Consider the following 18,476-nt stretch of genomic DNA (forward strand, 5'->3'; position numbering starts at 1 on the left):
AAAAAAAAAAGAAAAAAAATTGATAAAAACATATGTAAGAGCAGATATCGTTCCTTTTGCTTCTGGCTCCAATATATTTTGGCATGACTCTGATGGGTCCTCTGTTGGATTTTGATATTTTGTTCATTGTGGATTTTTTTTGTGTTAATTTTGATTTTAAAAAATATTTCATTAATATTTATCTTGGTTACTGAATGTTTTTGGCACCACCTTAATTTTGCACCCTAGGTGAGTGCCTCACTTGCCTCACTCTAATCCCAGCCCTGCAACTATGTCCTGGCTTCAAGGGCTTCCATCATCTTCTAGACAAAGCCCAGGCCCTCAGCTTGGCATTTGGCATCTGTCCACTGTCTCCCCACCCCATCTCCCCCTCCCCTGCTCCTGCTTCATAGAACTCCTGTGGCCTTATACACACTACTGTCCCTGCCAGAATGATCCGCCACATCAAAACTCCCTCTTTTTTTTTTTTTCCTTCTTGTCTCTTTTTTCGTGACCGGCAACGGATCGCAACCCTCAGTGTCGCGCCCATACCGGACCTGGACCGCGAACGGGATCGCAACCCTCANGGGAGCGCCACCGCGCTCCCAAGCGGCGCACTGTAGCAGTGCGCCACCGGGCCGGCCCCAAAACTCCCTCTTGATCCAAGACTGTCCCAGTGAACATTGCCCACAGCTCCTCCCTACTTCGATTCCCCTCAAGAGGCATGAGTTGGTCCCATACCCCCAAAAGTGCCCCCCACCATGTCCACCCAGGTGCTTCTCCTTGGAAGGGGCCATCTTCCCACCTCATGTCAAGCCCTGCACTGGGCACTTAATGATTCCCATGACTTATGATAATTAAGCTCCCCCCAAGAAAGCACAGTTGGGGCCTGATGCAAAGGTTTATTGCTGAGTCTGCACATCTAGCTGAGAGGTGTCCAAATTTTGCTCTGGCCTTGCCAGATGGAAGCTCCTTGTCCCGGACTGCAGCACAGGCCCTGGCCCATGGGCATAAGCAAAGACTCAGTGCTTGATGAGGAAGGAGGGAGCAGGGACGTGGGGGACATGGGCTTTCATCCCCAGTGGTTCAGGCATGGCCCTCAGTTTTCCCTGCCCAGGAATGGGCCCTGAATGGAGAGGGCAAGAGAATCTGGTGGCAGGGACAAGACAGTCACCTAGGTTTGCTTGTAACCTCAACTGAGGTAGACCTCTTTGGGCACAGCCTGGGTCTCCATATAATCTTGCATCCTCTGCCTGAGGCTGATCGATGGGAGCTGGACTCTACCCCCAGCCACCTCTCAGTACAGCTCGACTATTGGCCCTAGCTGGTGTCAACAGTACCCTCCATCAACAGACCATCCCAGAGTACTGATCTGCCCAGAGTACTGTGTGTGGGTGGATGAGGTGGGGTGTGGATCTGGCTTCCAAGGACAGAGGGGCAGATCCTGGGGGGGGGCAGGGTTTAGGGGTTACTCTGAGCCTGTTACTTGGGGAAAGGTCTGGCTTGGGTCTCTCCATGGCACCCAGGGGTTCCCAGATCTGTCCCCCACTCACTAATTTATCTATGTGGAGGATCTGCAGGAGAGAGCTAGCTTGGACTTTGGACCCCTGAAACTGTTGGGAGGGATAGTCACCAGCCACTGGGTAGACAAGTATCAGACTTGTCACATAGAGGCCTGCTTGGGGGAGGGATACCCCCAGCCCTTCATGAAACTCTGGGAGGGAGGGCTGTTTGCTGAGCCCAGACTCACCAGGTGAGTCATGGGCTCCCAAGGGCAGGAGAGCCGCAGGAGATTGGTCAGGCAGGCACTGCTGAGTCACTGCAAACTCCAGCTGCCCCAAGTCCTTCCCTTTCCTAGCTGGGGCTGGCTGCTGTAAGTCCAAGAGGCCAATGCAGCCAGAAGGTGAAAGGCAGGGCCAGGATTGGGGGGGGGGGGTACAGGGGAGGGTCTGGGCCTCAAGGCTAGCAGGGCTCAGGCTTTGGGTCTGTGGCTGGCCGCGTGGCAGGCTGGAGCCCAGGAGTCCAGGGGGGCTGGGGCTACAAGGCAGCTAGGGCTACAGGGTCTCAGGGTAAGGGACTTGCACCTGTGAAGAGAAAAGGGAACCGAGTCAGCATCCCTGGGACTCAAAACAAATCGGTTTAGGCATTGGTGTGAATGGCGGCCCTGGAAGCAGTGACACCTGGGGCGTGGGGGCCGGATCAAAAGGGGTAAATGGGCAGGACTTGTGAGCTGGGGGAGGGGACTGTGGCAGTGGGGTGTAGCCTGAGGAGCCAGGTGGGGCCTGGAAGCGTTGAGTCTGGGATTTGGGGGTGGGGCGCTAGGAAGCGGAGTGAGGCTGGAGAGCTGGGGCGAGGCCTGATGGTCTGAGGCGGGGTCAGCAGTAGTGAGGTGGGAGGGAAGCTGGGGGAGCGGCTTGGGGTACTGAGACTATGCGGGAAGAGAAGGGTGCGTCCGGCCAGGCCATCGAGGATCCCACCTCAGAAGAGGCCGCAGTCTTTGAGGTTCTCCTTGATGATGATGTCGGTGACAGCGTCGAAGACAAACTTGACGTTCTGTGTGTCCGTGGCGCAAGTCATGTGGGAATAGATCTCCTTCACGTCGCGCCGCATGTTGAGCTCGAGGAACTGCACCTTGATGTAGTTGCCAGCGTCCTCATACGTGTTGGGCCCTGCGGGGGAGGGGAGCTCTTACTCGCTGCCCCGACCCTTCCCCGGGCGAGATCGTGGGGCTGGGACTCCGCCTGGTGGCAGGACCAGGGATTCCCACCGTCGTAGTCCGGAAAACAGATGCTGAGGTGGGCCTTCTTTATCTTCTCGGAGAAAACGTCCTTCTTGTTGAGAAAGAGCACGATGGACGTGGTGGCGAAGTAGCGGTGGTTGCAGATGCTGTTGAACAGGTGCAGGCTCTCGTGCATACGGTTCTGAGGAAAGCAGCAGCTGTCGGGCACCAGGGGACAAGGGCAACCGCTCCCACGCGGGCCGCCTCTGACAGGCCAGCCCCGGATCTCTGGGCTCCCGGGCACTGGGGGCTGCCCCGGTCAGACGGCTCACAGACAGCCTCCCACATTGCCCCCTTAAGCGGGGCTGCTGGCTGCCTCCTCGCCTCCTTCAGACCGCTATGGAATGAACCTCCCCAGCCAGACGCTTACCCTTCCACAGCACTGTTTCCATCTGCCTTTAGGAGACTTAGGCCCTACTGGCACTCACCACTTCGTCGTCCTCCACTAGCACCATGTCGTAGGCGCTCAGCGCAGCGATGAAGATAATGCAGGTCACGCCCTCGAAGCAGTGGATCCACTTCTTGCGCTCTGAGCGCTGCCCGCCCACGTCGAACATCCTGTGGGGCCGTGTGGGCCTGAACCCGCGCATCGGGCCCCCCGGACGCCCCCACAGGCATCCCCTCTCCTCTCTATGCAGGTTGGGGAGCTCTCAGATGGGACTGGCATCTGGAGGGGCCGGGCCATTCTGCTGGGGGAGTGTCCGAGAAGGCGCAGGGTTTCTCGTAGGGATGGGACCTCTGGGACAGGACAGGGCCTCGGCGCGATCTCCCGGGCAGGCCCCTGAGCAAGGGCTCTGTGTCTTACCGGAAATTGAGGTCCTTGAAGGAGAACTGCGTCTCGATGATGCCCGTGGTCTTGACACGTGAGCGCAGCACGTCCTGCTCAGTGGGCACGTAGCCCGGGGTTACCAGGCGCTCCAGATCCGAGAGGTAGCTGCGGGAGACCCGGGGGTGAGGGTGGAGTGGGAGGCGTGGAGGGGCATGGCAGGGCCCCGCCCGCACCCCCACACCCCGCCTGCGTGCTCACTAGCCCGCCGAATCGTTGAGCTGGTACTCCGAGGCGCGGTCGAAACAGGCCTGGATACCCGAGTCCTTCCACAGCCGCTGGATGATGTCCGACATCTCCTTGGGCATTGTGCCTTCCTCGATCGTGTCTGCCATGTGCATCAGCTTCCGGGCGTCGTCCTGGGGGTAGGATGGGAGCGGTTGGTGGTGACCGTGGACATGGGCCCTGCTGGGCGCCTCGAGTCCGCGGAGGCCCTGCTCCAGCCGCCTCCTGGCGCACCTGGCGCGCAGAGTCTCCGTACTGGATGTTGAGCGTGGTCATGGCGCGCACAATGGCCAGGATGGACTGCAGCGTGTTACCGTAGATGATGGCAATGAACTCCAGGCACTCTTCCAGCGAGTACCCGTCCTGGTGGATAATCCTGCGGCCGGGGCGAGCAGGGTCAGTGCCTCACGGGCCAGTGGGGAAGGACGGGCCCGGTGTATGCGCCCTCCCCCGGGGGCCTCGGTAGGGGAGGGGGCACTCACTTCATCTGCTTGACGATGGTGCTCTTCCCGGACTCACCTGCACCTGAAAGGGAAGCCGTACCTCAGAGCCGCGCTGACCGCCTCCCGGCTCCCACAATGAGACCGTAAGATGGGGCGGGCCCGAGTCGGCCAGGTGGACCCGCAGCGAAGAGGCCTGGGCGCCAGCCCGACCCTCCGTCACGTCTGCCCTCCTCCCGCCCCCGCCAATTCAAAGTAAGCTTCTCACGCCCTGGAGGCAAAACTTTTGTAAATATCAGGAAAGTGACAAAGGGGGCCGGCGAGGGGAACCAACGGCCTCAACTGTGTGGGGTGCGTGGTGCTGGGTGGCGGGGAAGTCCCCAAGACCCTAGTATACACAGCCTTTATGATGCTGGGAGACCAAAATAAAGAAATCCTGGAGCGCCATCTTGTGGGTTTTCTCTGGTACTTCAGGCAGGGAATTATTTAAGGCGGGTCAACCCCTGCTTTTCACCTGAAAGGGGTGGCGGAGGGGGGGAAGGGAGGAGGGAGGTGTCTCCCAGAGGCTCAGAGGGAATTAGCACCTTTGGATGGGGGAAAGGGCAGAGCTGACATCCCTTCCTAGCCTACCCCCCGCGAGGGCGTTGGGCACAGTTAATGAGATTGCTGGCTTAGCCTCTCTGCCTTCCCCGGTATGGGGTGGGGCCCTGGCTTGGTCCTTCTGCCCACCTCCAGCTGGTTGACTGGACTTAGGAAAGCTTGGATGGAGCCTGCCTGTCCCTCTTAAAGCAGATCCTTCATCTTGGGGGATTCGGCAGTGATCTTGAGGCAGGCCTGGATCAGCCCCACTTCCCTTCACTACCCATGGCACCATGGACAGGGCTTTATCTATTCCTCACTGGACCTCAGTACCCCTCCGCCCCCTTTAGCTGCTTTGTAGGTCTGCCAGCAGTAAAGCTTTGGCACCTGAGGGCCATTGTTTGTGGATCTGGGTGGTCCCAGAGACTCCCTACTCCCCAGAGTACTATGACCTTCCCAAGGGAGCAGCCCTATGTGGGGTTTCCAGTGAGGGCCCTGGTTTCTGAGCCCTTTCTAGCAGACCCATCAGATCAAAGGCTAGAGCTTTAGGGAGTCCAGCCAGGACAAAAGTGCATCATACACACTTGTACAAAAGTGTGGTTGGCGCACGCTTCTGGGGAGAGGAGGTTGTCTGAGGCAGAGCCCTTCGGAGAGTGGCTTCATGGGATGCCCAGCTTTGGGGGATAGGGACATTACCTGTCAGGCCTACCTTTGCCTAGCCAAAGCTCCCACTCTGTTCCCTACCCTGTTGCAGGCTCACTCTACTTTCCAAGGAACCCCTGCTTCACAGAAGGGATGCCTGCCTGCCCCCAGGCCGCTGACCTGGTGGCAGTGGCTCCACCTGGGCCCTCACCCCTACCCAGAAGCAGCAGTTTCACGGTTCGAGCATCCTTCTCAGCATCCTCTTTCAGCTTCTTTTCCAGCTCCCTGGAGTGCTTCTCCTCAGCGCTGGCCCCAGCCCCCATGATCCCAGCAGCAGGTAAAGGGACAGGGTGGGCAGGTGGCTCTTCTGGATGGAGGTGATCCCAAGAGCCAGGCCTCCCCAGTCACCCTTCTGGCCCCAGGAGGACCTGAAATCAAGTGGCTCTCCACAGACCTGTGCAGGCCCTTGTGGGGCTTCTTAGTGGGATTTAGGGACTGGGGGTGCCCAAGAGCCAATCAGAGACAAGGACAGGTGAATCCAGCTCAGCACCCCCATTCTAATCAGGCTAGTGTGGCCCCAATCCCTCAACCGCTGACTCTGCACCCCCTCTGCTTTCCCCAACCCTCCAGGAGAGGCCCCGGAGACAGTCCGGCCTCCACCCCTACATGTTTGGTAGGATCAGGGCTGAGAAAGGGGAGGATGGGCTCTGGAGCCTTGTGGGTGGGAGCAATGGGGGTGGGGCTGGCAGCAGGAAGGTGTAGAGGGAGAAGCATGCATGGGGCGCTTGCTGCCTGCCCAGCACTGGACTCAGCACCGCTCCTTATTGTGCTGTAAGCTCACACTGGCCCTAGGGGACGAGTGTCCATATCATCAACCACATTTTACTGATGAGGGAGTGGAGGCTTAAAAGGTCACACAGGAAGACATGGTTGAGATGGGCTGGGTGACTCTGGACCAGGGTTCTATGCTCTGCAGGTAGTCAAGAGGGAAAAGGTGGGCATTAAATTTACCTCATCCCGAGGGCTGGATCTGACCCTGAGTACATTCTCCACATGCTTGTTCCTGATGGACTCTGGTGGGCGTGTCTGTCTGCTATGTATGCCTGGGTGTATGTGTCCGTCCTTTACCGGCATCAAGCAAGCAATGACTCAACACGTTTGCATATGTGTACCTGTGTGTACATGTGGAGGCAGTTTTGTGCATCTCTCCTCATGTGCACATGTGCTTGAATGTGCAAATGCTGTACATGTGCAATGTGTGTTAGTGTGCACTTGCCTGTGCACACATGAGCATGCCAGTGTTTACTTGGGCATGTGTACCTGCGTGTGTACATTTATGTATGTGTGTGTGCATGTGCTTGCACATGCCTGTGACTATGTGTACATGTGTATTTAGGTGCAACTATGTCTCTGATCTGCAGACGTGGCTGGGCTCTTGCAGAGAATGTTTTGCAGGCCTGTTGTCAGATGGGGAAACTGAGTTCCAAAGCAGGTCTGTTGCTCCCTGGGGCATGGAAGAGGGGCTCACCTGCCCTGCTCCTGCTTTGTCTCCTGTGGATGCCATGGGACCTGCCTAGGGGTACCTATATGGCCCGCCTGCCTCAGCTGAGGGGTCTGGTGTTCTGTTCATGTGCAGGGTGTACTGCTGGGCAGAAGTGGTTCAGGCTGAGTTCCCAGTGTTGAGCTCCCAGGCTCTAGAGATTTCCCACCCCCACCCCCAACAGAAAACCCAAATCTTGGTCTTTCAAGGCCCCCTCCAGGGGCCCTGAGCCTCTTGTCTGGACTCCCTCCCTGAAAGCTGGCTGTCTTTTAGTACTCAAGTTGGCCACAGACTCGAGACCACGAGGGGGTGCCAGGGCCCCAGACATTGAGCACTGAAGGCTGTCCCTAAACAGGAAGCATGGGAAGTAGACACTGGTTCCAATCACAGGCTGGCAGCTGTGACACCCACCCTGCTAGGAGAGGGGGGGATCTGTCCAGGAGCAAGCCTGTTTCATCTGTGCCACTTTCAGCCTTTGGGCTCCACCCACCCTCCCCTACCCCCCATATTGTGAGTTGGCCCTGGGGCTCTTGGAGCCCAAGTTTGTTAAACCAAAACTGGTTTCTACATATTGGGATTGTTTATAGTGGGGCCAATCCACTGCCTTCCAGCCCCCCAGTGTGGCTCCCTTTGCCCACCGGTTGTGACCCTAAACCCCCCCACCAAGGAGAGAGGCCAAAGTCTAGTCCCAGAGCCAGTGTTTATTAGCAAGATGGAACCCAAGGGCGGCTGTGGCCTGGGCAACAGAGGGCCACCAGGAGCCTCCACCCATCTACCCAACTGCCCCGTAGAGCTATTTACACCCATCGCCTGACGTGGTGGGCAGAAGGGAGCTCCAGGGAGCCCCTGCAGGCCCCAGGCCTCCATCATGGCCCCCTCTCCCCTTGGGCCTGGGGGGCTCCCCTCAACCTTGCCTGCACCTGGCCCCTCTGCTATTCTCCCAGCCTGAGTCCAGATGGCACAGGAAAAGCTAAGGAGGTAGAAGGTGGCAATGGCAGGGAGAGGAGAAGGGGCTGAAGGTACTGCCCAACTCAGGCAGGACTCCTCCTGTCCCCAATAAATAGAGAATAAATACCTGGGAAGGGGTTGGCCTTGACTGAGTGCCCCCAACCCAGGCAGGAGCCAACATCCTGTGACAGCCCCTTCCCTTCTCTTAGTGCACCTGAACCCCCACCCTCAGCCTCCAAAGTTGTCCTCACATCCGTGTCTGTCACAGCATGGGTTGGCAGCACACATTGGCAAAGGTGTAGTCTGTGCACCATCCAAGTAGGGCTTGCTCCCTCCCTGTGTCCTGTAGGTCTTGGCGGTGGCCGTCAAGCAAGTAGACTTCCAGTTGAGCCTGGGGACTGTGTAGTCTGGCCCTGCCAACTGGCTGGGCCTGGTTAGGTGGGCTCTGCTTTCTGCTGTCTTTGACCAGCATGGGTCTAAGTTCTAGCCGCTGAGGCAGGCTATATACAACCCACCAATAAATACTGTCTTTGCAGGGGCAGGGTGTGTATAGAATATAGATTTTATATATATATATATATCTTTTATATTAAAAGGGAGGAGGGCTTAGCTGGCCCATTGCTGGGCTCAGGCAGCTGGCCTCATGTGTCCGGAGGGTGGTGCCGACGGTTCCGGGGTTTTTTCTGGTCCTGGGGCTCAGGAAGCCTGGGTACCCCTGGGGCCTCCCTAGGGCTGGGGGGCACATGGCGCCAGTAACCCTGGCAGTACTGGTGGATGAGGCCCACTTCTGGCTGGGCCAGCAGCTGGGCCAGCTCCTGGTAAGAAGGTGTGGGGGGTCCTGCGCCTGGGGGCGGTGGGGCGCTCCCAGCCAGCAGTGGGAAGAGGGCAGCATGGACGGCGTCCCGGCCCAGTACATGCAGCTGCACCCGTGTGACGACGTGCTTGAAGTTGTTCTCAGTGGCTGTGCAGGAGTAGAGGCCACGATCACCAAGCTGCAGCGCTCGAAGCAACAGACCCTGCTCTGTGCGCAGGAAGCGGTCTTCTGCACGAATCTGCAGGTGCAGGGAGCAGGGACTCAGGGGCTGTGTGACCACCCAGCTGCCCTAGCCAGCTCCCAGATCAGACCACCTTTGTGGCCATTCCACATAGGGGTACCCATGTGGAATTTCCATATACCAAGGAAAACCCACATGAAGTTTCCATATAACGAGAGAGATCTGAATAAGGCATCCATACATATTTCCATTTCAGGAGGGTTGACCATAAGGAGGTTATGTACAATGAGAGAATTTTGGAGCACACACAGAGAATTTCCATTTAATGAGAGTACCGCAGTTGGGGCACCCACATACAATTTCCATATAAAGAGGGACACCTGTAAGGCATTTCCATAAAGTGAGGGCTACCCACAGAATTTCCATATAGTGGAACTCATCCACACGATGCTTCCATACAAGAAGGTATATTCCCACTGGGTCCATATATGGGATTTTCATGTAAAGAGGCAAACCTATAAATGGTTTCCATATAATTATGCCTGTCCCATGGAATTTTCACATAACTAGTTTCACTCAAATGGTTTTCACGTAGGGAAGGAAATTTGGAAGGGGTTTCATGGAATGAGAGCATCCCCAGATTGGCCTCTATGCTACATTTCACCCACATGAAATTTCCACCATACAAGGGACTCCATACCCACGGTGCAGGACTGTGGGGCACAGGAACTCACCTCTCGGCGCCGGTCATTGGGATCTCGCTGGAACAGCCATTTCACAGTGGCCTGAGGCGAGCGGGGCTGGCACTCCAGGAAGGCTGCGCTGCCTGCCACACCGTACTGCACAGACTCCACGGCATTCTTGTTGGCTGTAGATCAAGAGGGCGCTCTGAGTAAGAGCAGCATTGGCTCTGGGCAGCCCACTGGCTGGTGAGGGGCAGGCACTGAGGGGCACCCACCCATAAAGGCAGGGCTACACCACTGGGCATCTATCTACTCCTAGAGGGGATGACCAGGGATGTCCCATCTCTAAAACCCCAAGTCCTCTCACCCCCACCAACTGTCTGAGAATCCTTACAGTGGAGGGGAGTGTGAGGAGCACCCAGGGGTGAGGCCCAGCACACTCACCATTGGAGTTGAACCCACGGCACTGCCTGATGGGGTTTCCATGCCGGACGTCCTGCCGGCGGCTCCGCCTGGATGAAGACAGAATAGTTCCTGAGAGCAGCTCCCTGAAAGCTTGCCCCTCCCCCCAGGTCCCTGCACCCTAAGACTCCAGAGCAGGGCCCTGTATCCCCAGGGCAGTGATGTCTCATTCATAGACTCTCCCAGGGTAATGAATGCCCTCTCTACCTCCAAACCCCCAGGACAGGACCCTGGATCTGGTGGCTAAAACCTCAAGGGTCTGAAGGTCCACACCTTTTGGAGGATGCTGTGTAGCGGGAGCAGGCCTGGCCATCCCAGGCGCAGTAAGGGTCCCGGGCGAGACAGCAGTCGGCACAGGCGGCCCCATAGGCCTGGCAGCGGTGCAGGCTCAGATGTGTGACACCCACAGCTGAGGCCACGTACAGTTGTTGCTGGGGGGAGGCAGAGGCTTGTCAGTTCCCTCCCCACAGCCAGTCCCCATCAGCAGCCAGTTGGTCTGGACTCCTTCTCTTCCCTGTTCCATGCCTCCGTTTCCCCACCCCTGGGCCAAGGACATGACCCCAAGGGAATACAGACTCCTTCTCTACCCCTAACCCACTTCACCAAAGACTCACCCTCTTGGAAGAGATGGTCATGGTCTTAATAGGTGCTGGGTCCTGGAAAAAGGAATCAGCTTGAGAACCTGGGCACTCCCTCCCTGCCCTGACCTAGGGGCTGGGACTGGGAAGGGTCAAGGTAGGGAGAAGACTTGGTGGTTCCACACCTACCTTGAAGACCTCCACCTCCTCCAGCATGAGCTCCTCCATCTCCTGGTCATCCTTGGGCAGCACAATGACCTTCTGCACTGTCCCGCGGTCTGGAACGGGCCGGGCAGGGCCTCAGTGGGGCTGGGGATACTGGGGAAGGGGCACCAGCCTCAGCCCCTACCCCCACCAGGGCTCAAACCCCCCTAGGGCAGTAGAGCAGGAGCTCTGTGCCACGCTTGAAGGGATTCCCTGGGATGAGGGGAAGAGGTCAGAGGGGACAGATCCAGAGAAAGGGGGTAATGGCCAGTGTCTGCCCCCCCCACCCAGACCCTCATTTTGGGCCCTGCTGAGAACAGGACACTGAGGCATTCCCTTGTGCTGGGGGCTCCTGGAGCTGTGGTGGATACACTTTCATGTGCACATGCACTCGCAAGCATGTGTGTCAGTATTTGGACCTGTGTATCCTGGGGGTGTCTGTCATCTGTCTCCACCCCTCTCCTGCCATACATGGAATGGAGTCTTCCCATCCCTAGCCTCAGTTATCTTAGAAGTAGAGAGAAGCTACAAAGGATGAGGGAGAAAGAGTTGACCTTGACAAGCCTATAGCAATTCCCAGCAGGGCAGGTCTCAGCCCCACAGATTGGCACCCCCCACCTACCCAGTGGGCCCCACATTGTAGGGGCCGGGAGCAGCAGTGGGTACCTGTGCCCAGGAAAAGCACCTCATAGCGCCCGTCGGCTGCATCCACTTGGTCCACAGCGACAGTGGTGAGACGGTAAGGAGCACCCGTGCGGACCACCAGGGGCCGCCGCTGCAGAGGGTAAACGGCCTGGTACATGAGTGGGTGGCTGCGCATGAAGTTGATCACTTCGTCAGGATAGTCCTTGGTGGACTTCATGGATGGCGTGAAGGTTCCGCCAGGGCACTGTAGGCAGGTGATGAGTGTCAGTCCCAAGCTGCCCGGATGGGCCACACCAGACCCACTAGCTTCAGGAGAGGCCTCTGTCCCGTCTGTCCCACCACCTCTACCTACTCTGCTCTTCAAAACCCGCTCTCCAGGCTTCTGCCTTACACGTGACCTGCTAAGATCCCAAAGTCCCATGTGACCAAATCCCACAGCCACCTCCCTGGCCTCATGCGCCATGACCTTGTGGCAGCATTTAGCAGAGCTGACCACTCCCCTCCCATGTCCTCATCCCCACCCTGTTGTCTCCTTCCTCTCTGGCTGTTCCACCAGTCTCACCCCTCCTCCTGCACAGCCGGACTGCAGGCCCTGAAGTCCTCGTAACACTTTAGGCACACTCTCCCTTTTCCCTGAAGCTGCTCCCCCTGCCTGGGGCTCATCCTGCTCTCCACCCCTGACAGCTTAACTCCAGCCTATTCTTCAACTCCAAGTTCACCTCTGGTGGGAAGCCTTCCCTGACACCTGCTGAGACCAGCTTTCCCCCTCCCTGTCCCACTGCAAGAGATCAGATCATGTTGTTCTGCCTAGACTCCTGTAGTGGTCCATGTCACACCAAAATAAAGTGAAACGTCTCCCATTGCTGCAGATCTCGCAGGCCTGGCCCCTGCCCACTCCCCACCTCCTTACCTACTGTTAGCCACCAAAGCTGGCCCTTCCTTCTAACTTTCAGCTCCCAAGCAGCCCCTCAGAGGGCCCCCATGGAGCAGCCCATCACACCCTGCCCATCTTTGTCTCGGGGTCCGGCTCGGTTCCTTCACAGCCTGGTGCTGGCTGTGAATGCTGGGTTTGTGTGTGGGTTATGGTTCACCTCCCTCACTGGCTGTGAGCTCTGTGATGGTGGGGCCCATGTCCACAGGAGGCCTCTTAGAAGGAGAGGAAGGGGAGAGGCAGGTGAGCAGGGCCCTTACCGTGCCGGGTCGTGGGTAGGGCATCTTCCCTGAGAAGGGCATCCACTGGTAGTTGGGGCCTTCCTTGTGGGCAAAGGGCCCGTTGAAGACCATGCGGATGTCGGCCATGGAGTAGACACACACAGCAGAGCCTCGGAACACGGAGCTGTGTGCAGGGCAAGCTGTTGCTGTGGATGGGGAAAACCTCGGCCCACGGCCCTCCCAGCCTTCCCCCACCCCACAGATTGCCCCCAGCCTGGAGTCCTCCACAAGTTCTAACCCCTCAATCTGGCCACACCTTGCTTGCCACTGCTGGCCCCGACCCCAGCCTCACCCCGAGGAGGTAAAGACAGCATAAATGACCGGGTTCCTCACATCCTGGGTCTGCTGGACAAACACATCCTCTGGGGACAGAGGGAGAAGGTACTGAGAGGGTGCCTTAGGCAGGAGCCCCAGGGCCCCCCCGCTCCTCCCCAGGGGAGGGGGCCCACCAAAGGTACCCTGGCCACCCATCCAGCCTCCATCTCTCCCGCTGCAGTCACAGGCCCCTGCCTGTCTGCTGAGCACTCACGGAGCTCGTCAAAATGAGTCTCAATGCCATCCTCGCCCGGCACAGAGCAGACAAGCCGCGCCTTCAGGAATGTGCTCCACTTGTTGACCAGACAGCAGTGACCACCGTCATCATTCTAGCGGGTAGGGGGTAGGGGGTAGGAGTCTGGGTCAGATCAGCTCACTCATCCCCAAGACCCTGTTGGAGCAGGGCTGACAGCCAGGACTGGGCCTGGAGAGGGGACAGCATACCAGGCAGATGCGCCCAATGCGCGCGTACACAGCGGGGCTCTGCGGTGCCTCTGCAGACCGCTCGCGGAAGAAGAAGTAGAGCTTGTCATCATTGCGCTCTGCACTGTCAGGAATGAGCTCAGCATGGATGAACGAGGGGTCTGCAGGTGGGCAGGGGTCAGCTGGGTGAGCCCTCCCTCTGACGGTGCCTTTTCCCCAACAGAATCCCCAGCCAGGTACAAAAACACCTCCAGTTCTTCGTACAAAAACACCTCCAGTTCTTCTCCAGACAAGAAACTATCCCCACCCCAGCCAGTCACAGGCCGAAAACTGCACATATGTTTGTTTATCTTCCCCTTGCCATAAAACAGACAAACGCTCACCAAAGGTCTTGCAGGCCACACTCACCATTGAGCCACCGGGAGTTGTACTGATCCGTGCGCATGGCTGTCTGCTTTCCGAGTGTGCGGAAGATGGCTGCATCAGTGCCCATAAAATCAATGTAGACACCAGCGTAGAGCTCCTCATCTGCAGGTGGGCCAGTGGATCAGGGAGTCTGCCTTTTGCTTGGGCCAGGGCACAGCCCAAATGACCTCCAGGGCAAGGTCTTGTCTCCCCCCTTAGTCTCCCCAGGCATGATCATATCTCCAGTAGGGTGCTGGTAAATGGTAACACTTGGCTCTGGGAGGGTTGGGATTAGTAGCAATTAGCTCTGATTAGCAGCAATAGCCAATTTCTGTGGTGTAAATAGTCCACCACGGCTGATTTCAAGCTCCTAACCTGAGGTCACTGAAAGCAGAGCTGGGAATAACTGCCAACACCATTGCACAGAATTTCTACCCCACAGATACAATAGATGTAAATAACCACAAGAGCACAGATAACAATACAATGTAGTAAAATAATTAGGAAGTAATGAGTTTGGAGTATTTGTTACCTTTTCTGGTTATCACATTTGTTTTAATATAATTTATTTAATTTTTAATAATAGCTTTTAATTTTTAGTAATAACAATAGGCTCATAAAATTCCTGCAAATTTAACAGCTGAGCTGGCTCCAGCACACCACTCCATGTCTTCCCTCTGAGATTCCCCCAGGGCAGGCCCTGTCATCCCCCATCAGACTCCCTGGTCGGCTCTGCCATCAAGCTGAGACCTTCTCACTCAAGAGGGGGATGATAATGCCCGCCCCCTGCCCCAAGGGCCTTTCCCAGACTTGGAGGTGGCACAGTGCCCAACAGCTGCTCTGAGAAGGCAGACTGGGTTGGACAGCCAGAAAATAGGCAGAATGCATGAGCCAGGGTCAGTGGTAGGCTTGCCCAACCTGGGGGTAGAGGCCGCAGCTGCTCCTGGGGCCCCAGACAGAACCTCTCCTCAGAGAACAGCCCCCAACTCTCCCAGACAACTGCCCAAACCAGAAACATGCTCTCCCTGGCTGGTCACAGGGCAGAACTCTCCACTGGTGCTTCCTTGTGGGCCTCTCCCAGCCTCCTAGACATACCAGGAACGTGCTATGTAACCACCCCTCACACCACGCCCGATACAGACTCAGCTTGTCTTCTCTTCTAGGCAGCCTACAGCTAGCAGGGCTCTGGGCTGTGCATGGACCACACTGTTTTTCAGGGTAGGACCTGGGCCCCCAGCACCCCCATCCAGAGAGGCTGGATGGAGGCTCCTACCACCTAGTTTCCGCCCCTCAGGACATACCAGGCTCTGAACCACACCCCCCCCCCAGGTGGGGCCTCATTGGGGGGTTCAGGGAAAGCCTAGTCACTGTTTCTGTCCTGGGGTAAGTGTTGGTGCCACATACCCTCCCTCCAGTGCCAGAGGCCATACATTCAGACGGTAGAACCAGGGTGGGGTGGGGACACTCACTGATGAGGGCTGAGGCTGTGTCCAGCTTGGGGTCGTATGGACACTTGCCCTTCCCTGACTCGAGTCTCTCAGGCTCCAGGTAGAAGATGTAATCCTGCAGGGCAGAGGGGGGCTCAGCACCATCTAGGCAGTCCCACAACCAGGAAGGGTAAGATTATCAGGCTCCTAGGGTGAGAACGACCCCATAGAGATACCTGGGCCCACCCCCTGCACTCCCGAGAGCTCCTTGGGAGTAAACTCCATCCAATCACATCTCCCAGGGCAGGACCATGCTGTGGGGAAGGCAATTCCTGGTTCTAGTCCTTACCCAGGAGGTAAGTCTCAGAGGGCCCCACCTTGGGGGCCATGAGATGGGCATCGAGTGGGGTTTTAGGGGCTAAAGCCCCTCTGTGCCAACAGACTCAGGAAGACTCTGACCAAGGCCCCCTTGGGCCACAAGGCACAACCCTTTGAGCTGCGGCTGCCTGTCTTGGGCCAAGGAGGGGCTGTAGACTTGGCCAGGGCAGGGGGCACTGGTCAAGGGCCTGTCCTTTCCTGTCAGGTCCAACCAGGCCAAAGAGCTCTAAAGTTACTATGTCTCCAGACTTCATCCCCTACCTGTGCTCCTCAGGATGGACCAGTAGGCCATTGCCTTTTTCCTGCCCCTCCGCAGAGCCCCCAGGCTCCAAAAATCCCCCCAGAGAGCCAGGAGTTAAAGGATCCAGCCCAGACCACATGGAATTCCAAAAGCCCCCTATGCTTCCCAGCCCAGTCTGGAAGATGCTGGGAGGAAGGCTGGCGGAAGCACTGGGACCAGGATGAGCTCATAGGCCAGAAGGGAAAGGCAGAAGGAAAGGGGAGACAGAGACACAGAGGCAGGAGGAGGTGGCAGCAGGTGGCAGGATGGTGTGATGGGAAGGTGCACACAGGCCCGCTTCCAGTTGCACTCCGCACACGTGACTTCCTGCACACACAGGGACGGCACACACAGCTTCACACACATCACTGCCAGCACACAGAACCCCTGCTTATACCCTAGACACACGCACACAGAATTTGAATGATCCTGCTTTTCAGCACTCCCTGCCACAGACACACACACTGTCATTCACCGGCAGCCCCTGCCCCCCTGCCCGCCCCTGCCCAGCCCCAGTTCTCCCAGCCCAGGCCCAGGTTATGACTAGTGGACAAACTCTACCCCAGGAGAAGAGCTCCAAGCATGTGAGTGTACGGGACACCTGTGTCCACTGGGTGACCCATGGGAGGCACAGGGCACGGACACGTAGAAGTAATGTGTCAAACTGCACCCATGTGCCACATTCCCACTCTGGGTGCTGAGTAAGGGGTGCCCAAGTATGTGTTGGTGTGTACTCTTGGGTCTCTACACACACGTGTTCTGAGGCACAGCTGTCCCCAGGGCTCCTGTCCTCCCCACCTGATGGCTTCATGACTTCTTGCCTGCAGGGCTCACACTGAGGCTGACATGAATCCAGCTAGGAATGGCTTCAGAGCCTGAGGGCACTGCAGGGGAAGGGGTGGGAATGGGGTGGGGGCAGAGAGGTAGAGGGAAGACCCTGGGAAGGCTGGCCTGGACTGAGGCCCAGGGTGAGTTCAGCTCAGAGGCAGGACTGCCTTTCAAAGGCCTGGAGGGATGAGGCCCACCTGGCGTGGGGCTGTGGGCATCGGGTGGAGGGCACCATCTGTGGCTCTGCTGCCGCGGCCTCTGACCACCTGCGTCTGAGTCCATGGTGTGGCCTAAGAAGACGAGGAACAGGGGTTAGAGCTGGGGGTGTCAGGGGCTGGGGGAGCGGGCTCGGGCTGCCAGCCTCACACACCACACAGGCCAGGAACACACGTGAGAACACAGGCCCCCAGAGTACGTATATGCGCATGTATGTGCACACACACACAGGCTTGGCACACACCTGCACGCACATGTGCCCCTTAGGTCCAGTCGCTCTCATCCATGCCCTATAAGGTCACACCAGCTCACACACATGCCCACATGGAAATGGAGAAGGGCAGAAGCAGGCAGGGTGGGCAGAGCTGGGGAAGGGGCAGCTCCCTCCAGGCCACATGGCAGCTGACCCAGGCGTCCAGCCTCTTGACGCTGAGGTCCCCGCCAGGCCCTCTAGCTTGGCCGCAGGGGCACAGTCCACAGGAATAGGCAAGAGAATCATTGTCACATATGGAGCGAGTGCTTACTCTGTGCCAGGCACAGTGCTAAGAGCTTTGGGAGCATTAGCTCACTGCCTCCCCTCACACCGACCTGGGAGAAAGGCAGCTGATAGCCCATTTTCAAGTGAAGAAACTGAGGTTCATTGAGGTGAAAGAAGTCACTCACCCGAGGTCACAGGGCTCAAAGTGGCAGGGCTGGGGCTCAAGCCCATCCTCCCATCAGGACCCTTGGAATACAGCCACCAGTGGGGACAGCACAGTGCCAGGGTGGGCGGGGCTTACCTGGGCCCGGCGGCCTCGGTTCACGTAGGTGCACATGGGGTTGTAGGCACCTGTCCCGCACACATACAGGTGTGTTCGATTCCAGGGCTGGATGAGCCTGACGAAGTTCCCGCACTCACCCTGGGGCCAGAAGGAAGGCTCCATCAGTCCCCAGATACCTGCCTGGCTCATTCCCTCTCTGGGATCACCTGCCCCCTTCCCTGTGGAGCCCACTGCACTCACGTTGCCATCCTTGCCCGAGAGCACACACTCCTCAATGCGCTGTGGGGAGGCTGCCCAGTGGATCTGCCAGAGATGGAGGTCAGAGGGTGCTGCCTGCTGGACAGGCCCTGAGCCCTGGGGTTCCACGCCCCTTCTCCCCCATGCCCCACATCTGGCCTGGTCCTTACAATGAGGGGTTCGCGGTTGATGTCGTGCAGGTCCAGGGACAGCACGTAGTCCTTGCTGCCCACGTACATGCGGTCGTGGTCCTCGTCCTTGAGCAGGATCCGGTAGTCAGTCGTGTTGAGCAGGAAGTTGAAGAAGTGGGCAGTGCCTGTGGCCTTCAGCTCTGTGGGTGGAGGGCAGGGCACTAGTGAGGACCTTCAGGAGACCATCCAGTTGTACCCCCTTTGACAGAGGGGGTACTGACGCCATGAGGTTTCCCTCTGGGCTCCCACCACACAGTTGTCTTTTTTTTTTTTTTTTT

At 57.7% G+C, this 18,476-nt stretch overlaps 2 protein-coding genes across 3 annotated transcripts; both read right to left on the bottom strand.

Annotated features, from left to right (window-relative positions):
- Positions 1-2,457: 2,457 nt before the first annotated feature.
- GNAT1 (guanine nucleotide binding protein (G protein), alpha transducing activity polypeptide 1) lies at positions 2,458-5,794 on the bottom strand. Its single transcript, XM_008576764.1, has 8 exons — positions 5,688-5,794; positions 4,292-4,334; positions 4,044-4,185; positions 3,786-3,943; positions 3,564-3,692; positions 3,187-3,316; positions 2,747-2,900; positions 2,458-2,648 (listed from the first exon to the last, which is right to left on the bottom strand). Exons 1-8 carry the CDS (start codon positions 5,791-5,793, stop codon positions 2,458-2,460), a joined length of 1,053 nt encoding a protein of 350 aa, XP_008574986.1. The 5' UTR covers position 5,794.
- A 1,897-nt stretch (positions 5,795-7,691) lies between these two features.
- On the bottom strand, positions 7,692-18,350 carry SEMA3F (sema domain, immunoglobulin domain (Ig), short basic domain, secreted, (semaphorin) 3F). 2 transcript variants are annotated; one of them, XM_008576765.1, is made up of 17 exons: positions 18,178-18,350; positions 18,011-18,073; positions 17,789-17,908; positions 16,991-17,083; positions 15,350-15,443; positions 13,884-14,003; positions 13,497-13,636; positions 13,267-13,381; positions 13,030-13,099; positions 12,717-12,861; positions 11,547-11,769; positions 10,866-10,954; positions 10,713-10,754; positions 10,372-10,529; positions 10,081-10,148; positions 9,688-9,821; positions 7,692-9,010 (listed from the first exon to the last, which is right to left on the bottom strand). In XM_008576765.1, exons 1-17 carry the CDS (start codon positions 18,244-18,246, stop codon positions 8,600-8,602), a joined length of 2,154 nt encoding a protein of 717 aa, XP_008574987.1. In that variant the 5' UTR covers positions 18,247-18,350; the 3' UTR covers positions 7,692-8,599. The 2 variants fall into 2 exon arrangements, with proteins under 2 accessions (XP_008574987.1, XP_008574988.1); XM_008576766.1 differs by lacking the exon at positions 16,991-17,083.
- Positions 18,351-18,476: the final 126 nt, after the last annotated feature.

The sequence above is a fragment of the Galeopterus variegatus genome, unplaced genomic scaffold (genome assembly GCF_000696425.1).
Source record: "Galeopterus variegatus unplaced genomic scaffold, G_variegatus-3.0.2 Scaffold1394, whole genome shotgun sequence".
Taxonomy (NCBI): domain Eukaryota; kingdom Metazoa; phylum Chordata; class Mammalia; order Dermoptera; family Cynocephalidae; genus Galeopterus; species Galeopterus variegatus.

What these genes read in the sequence shown, in the direction of transcription:
- GNAT1 (XM_008576764.1), bottom strand. Translation starts at nt 5,793, where the DNA reads ATGGGGGCTGGGGCCAGCGCTGAGGAGAAGCACTCCAGGGAGCTGGAA. An exon ending in TTCAAGGACCTCAATTTCCG is followed by an intron (nt 3,317 to 3,563) that starts GTAAGACACAGA and finishes ACGGCCCCACAG; the next exon opens with GATGTTCGACGTGGGCGGGC. An exon ending in TAGTGGAGGACGACGAAGTG is followed by an intron (nt 2,901 to 3,186) that starts GTGAGTGCCAGT and finishes TGCTTTCCTCAG; the next exon opens with AACCGTATGCACGAGAGCCT.
- SEMA3F (XM_008576765.1), bottom strand. Translation starts at nt 18,246, where the DNA reads ATGTACGTGGGCAGCAAGGACTACGTGCTGTCCCTGGACCTGCACGAC. An exon ending in TCTCGGGCAAGGATGGCAAC is followed by an intron (nt 17,909 to 18,010) that starts GTGAGTGCAGTG and finishes TTCTGGCCCCAG; the next exon opens with GGTGAGTGCGGGAACTTCGT. An exon ending in ACCGAGGCCGCCGGGCCCAG is followed by an intron (nt 17,084 to 17,788) that starts GTAAGCCCCGCC and finishes TCGTCTTCTTAG; the next exon opens with GCCACACCATGGACTCAGAC.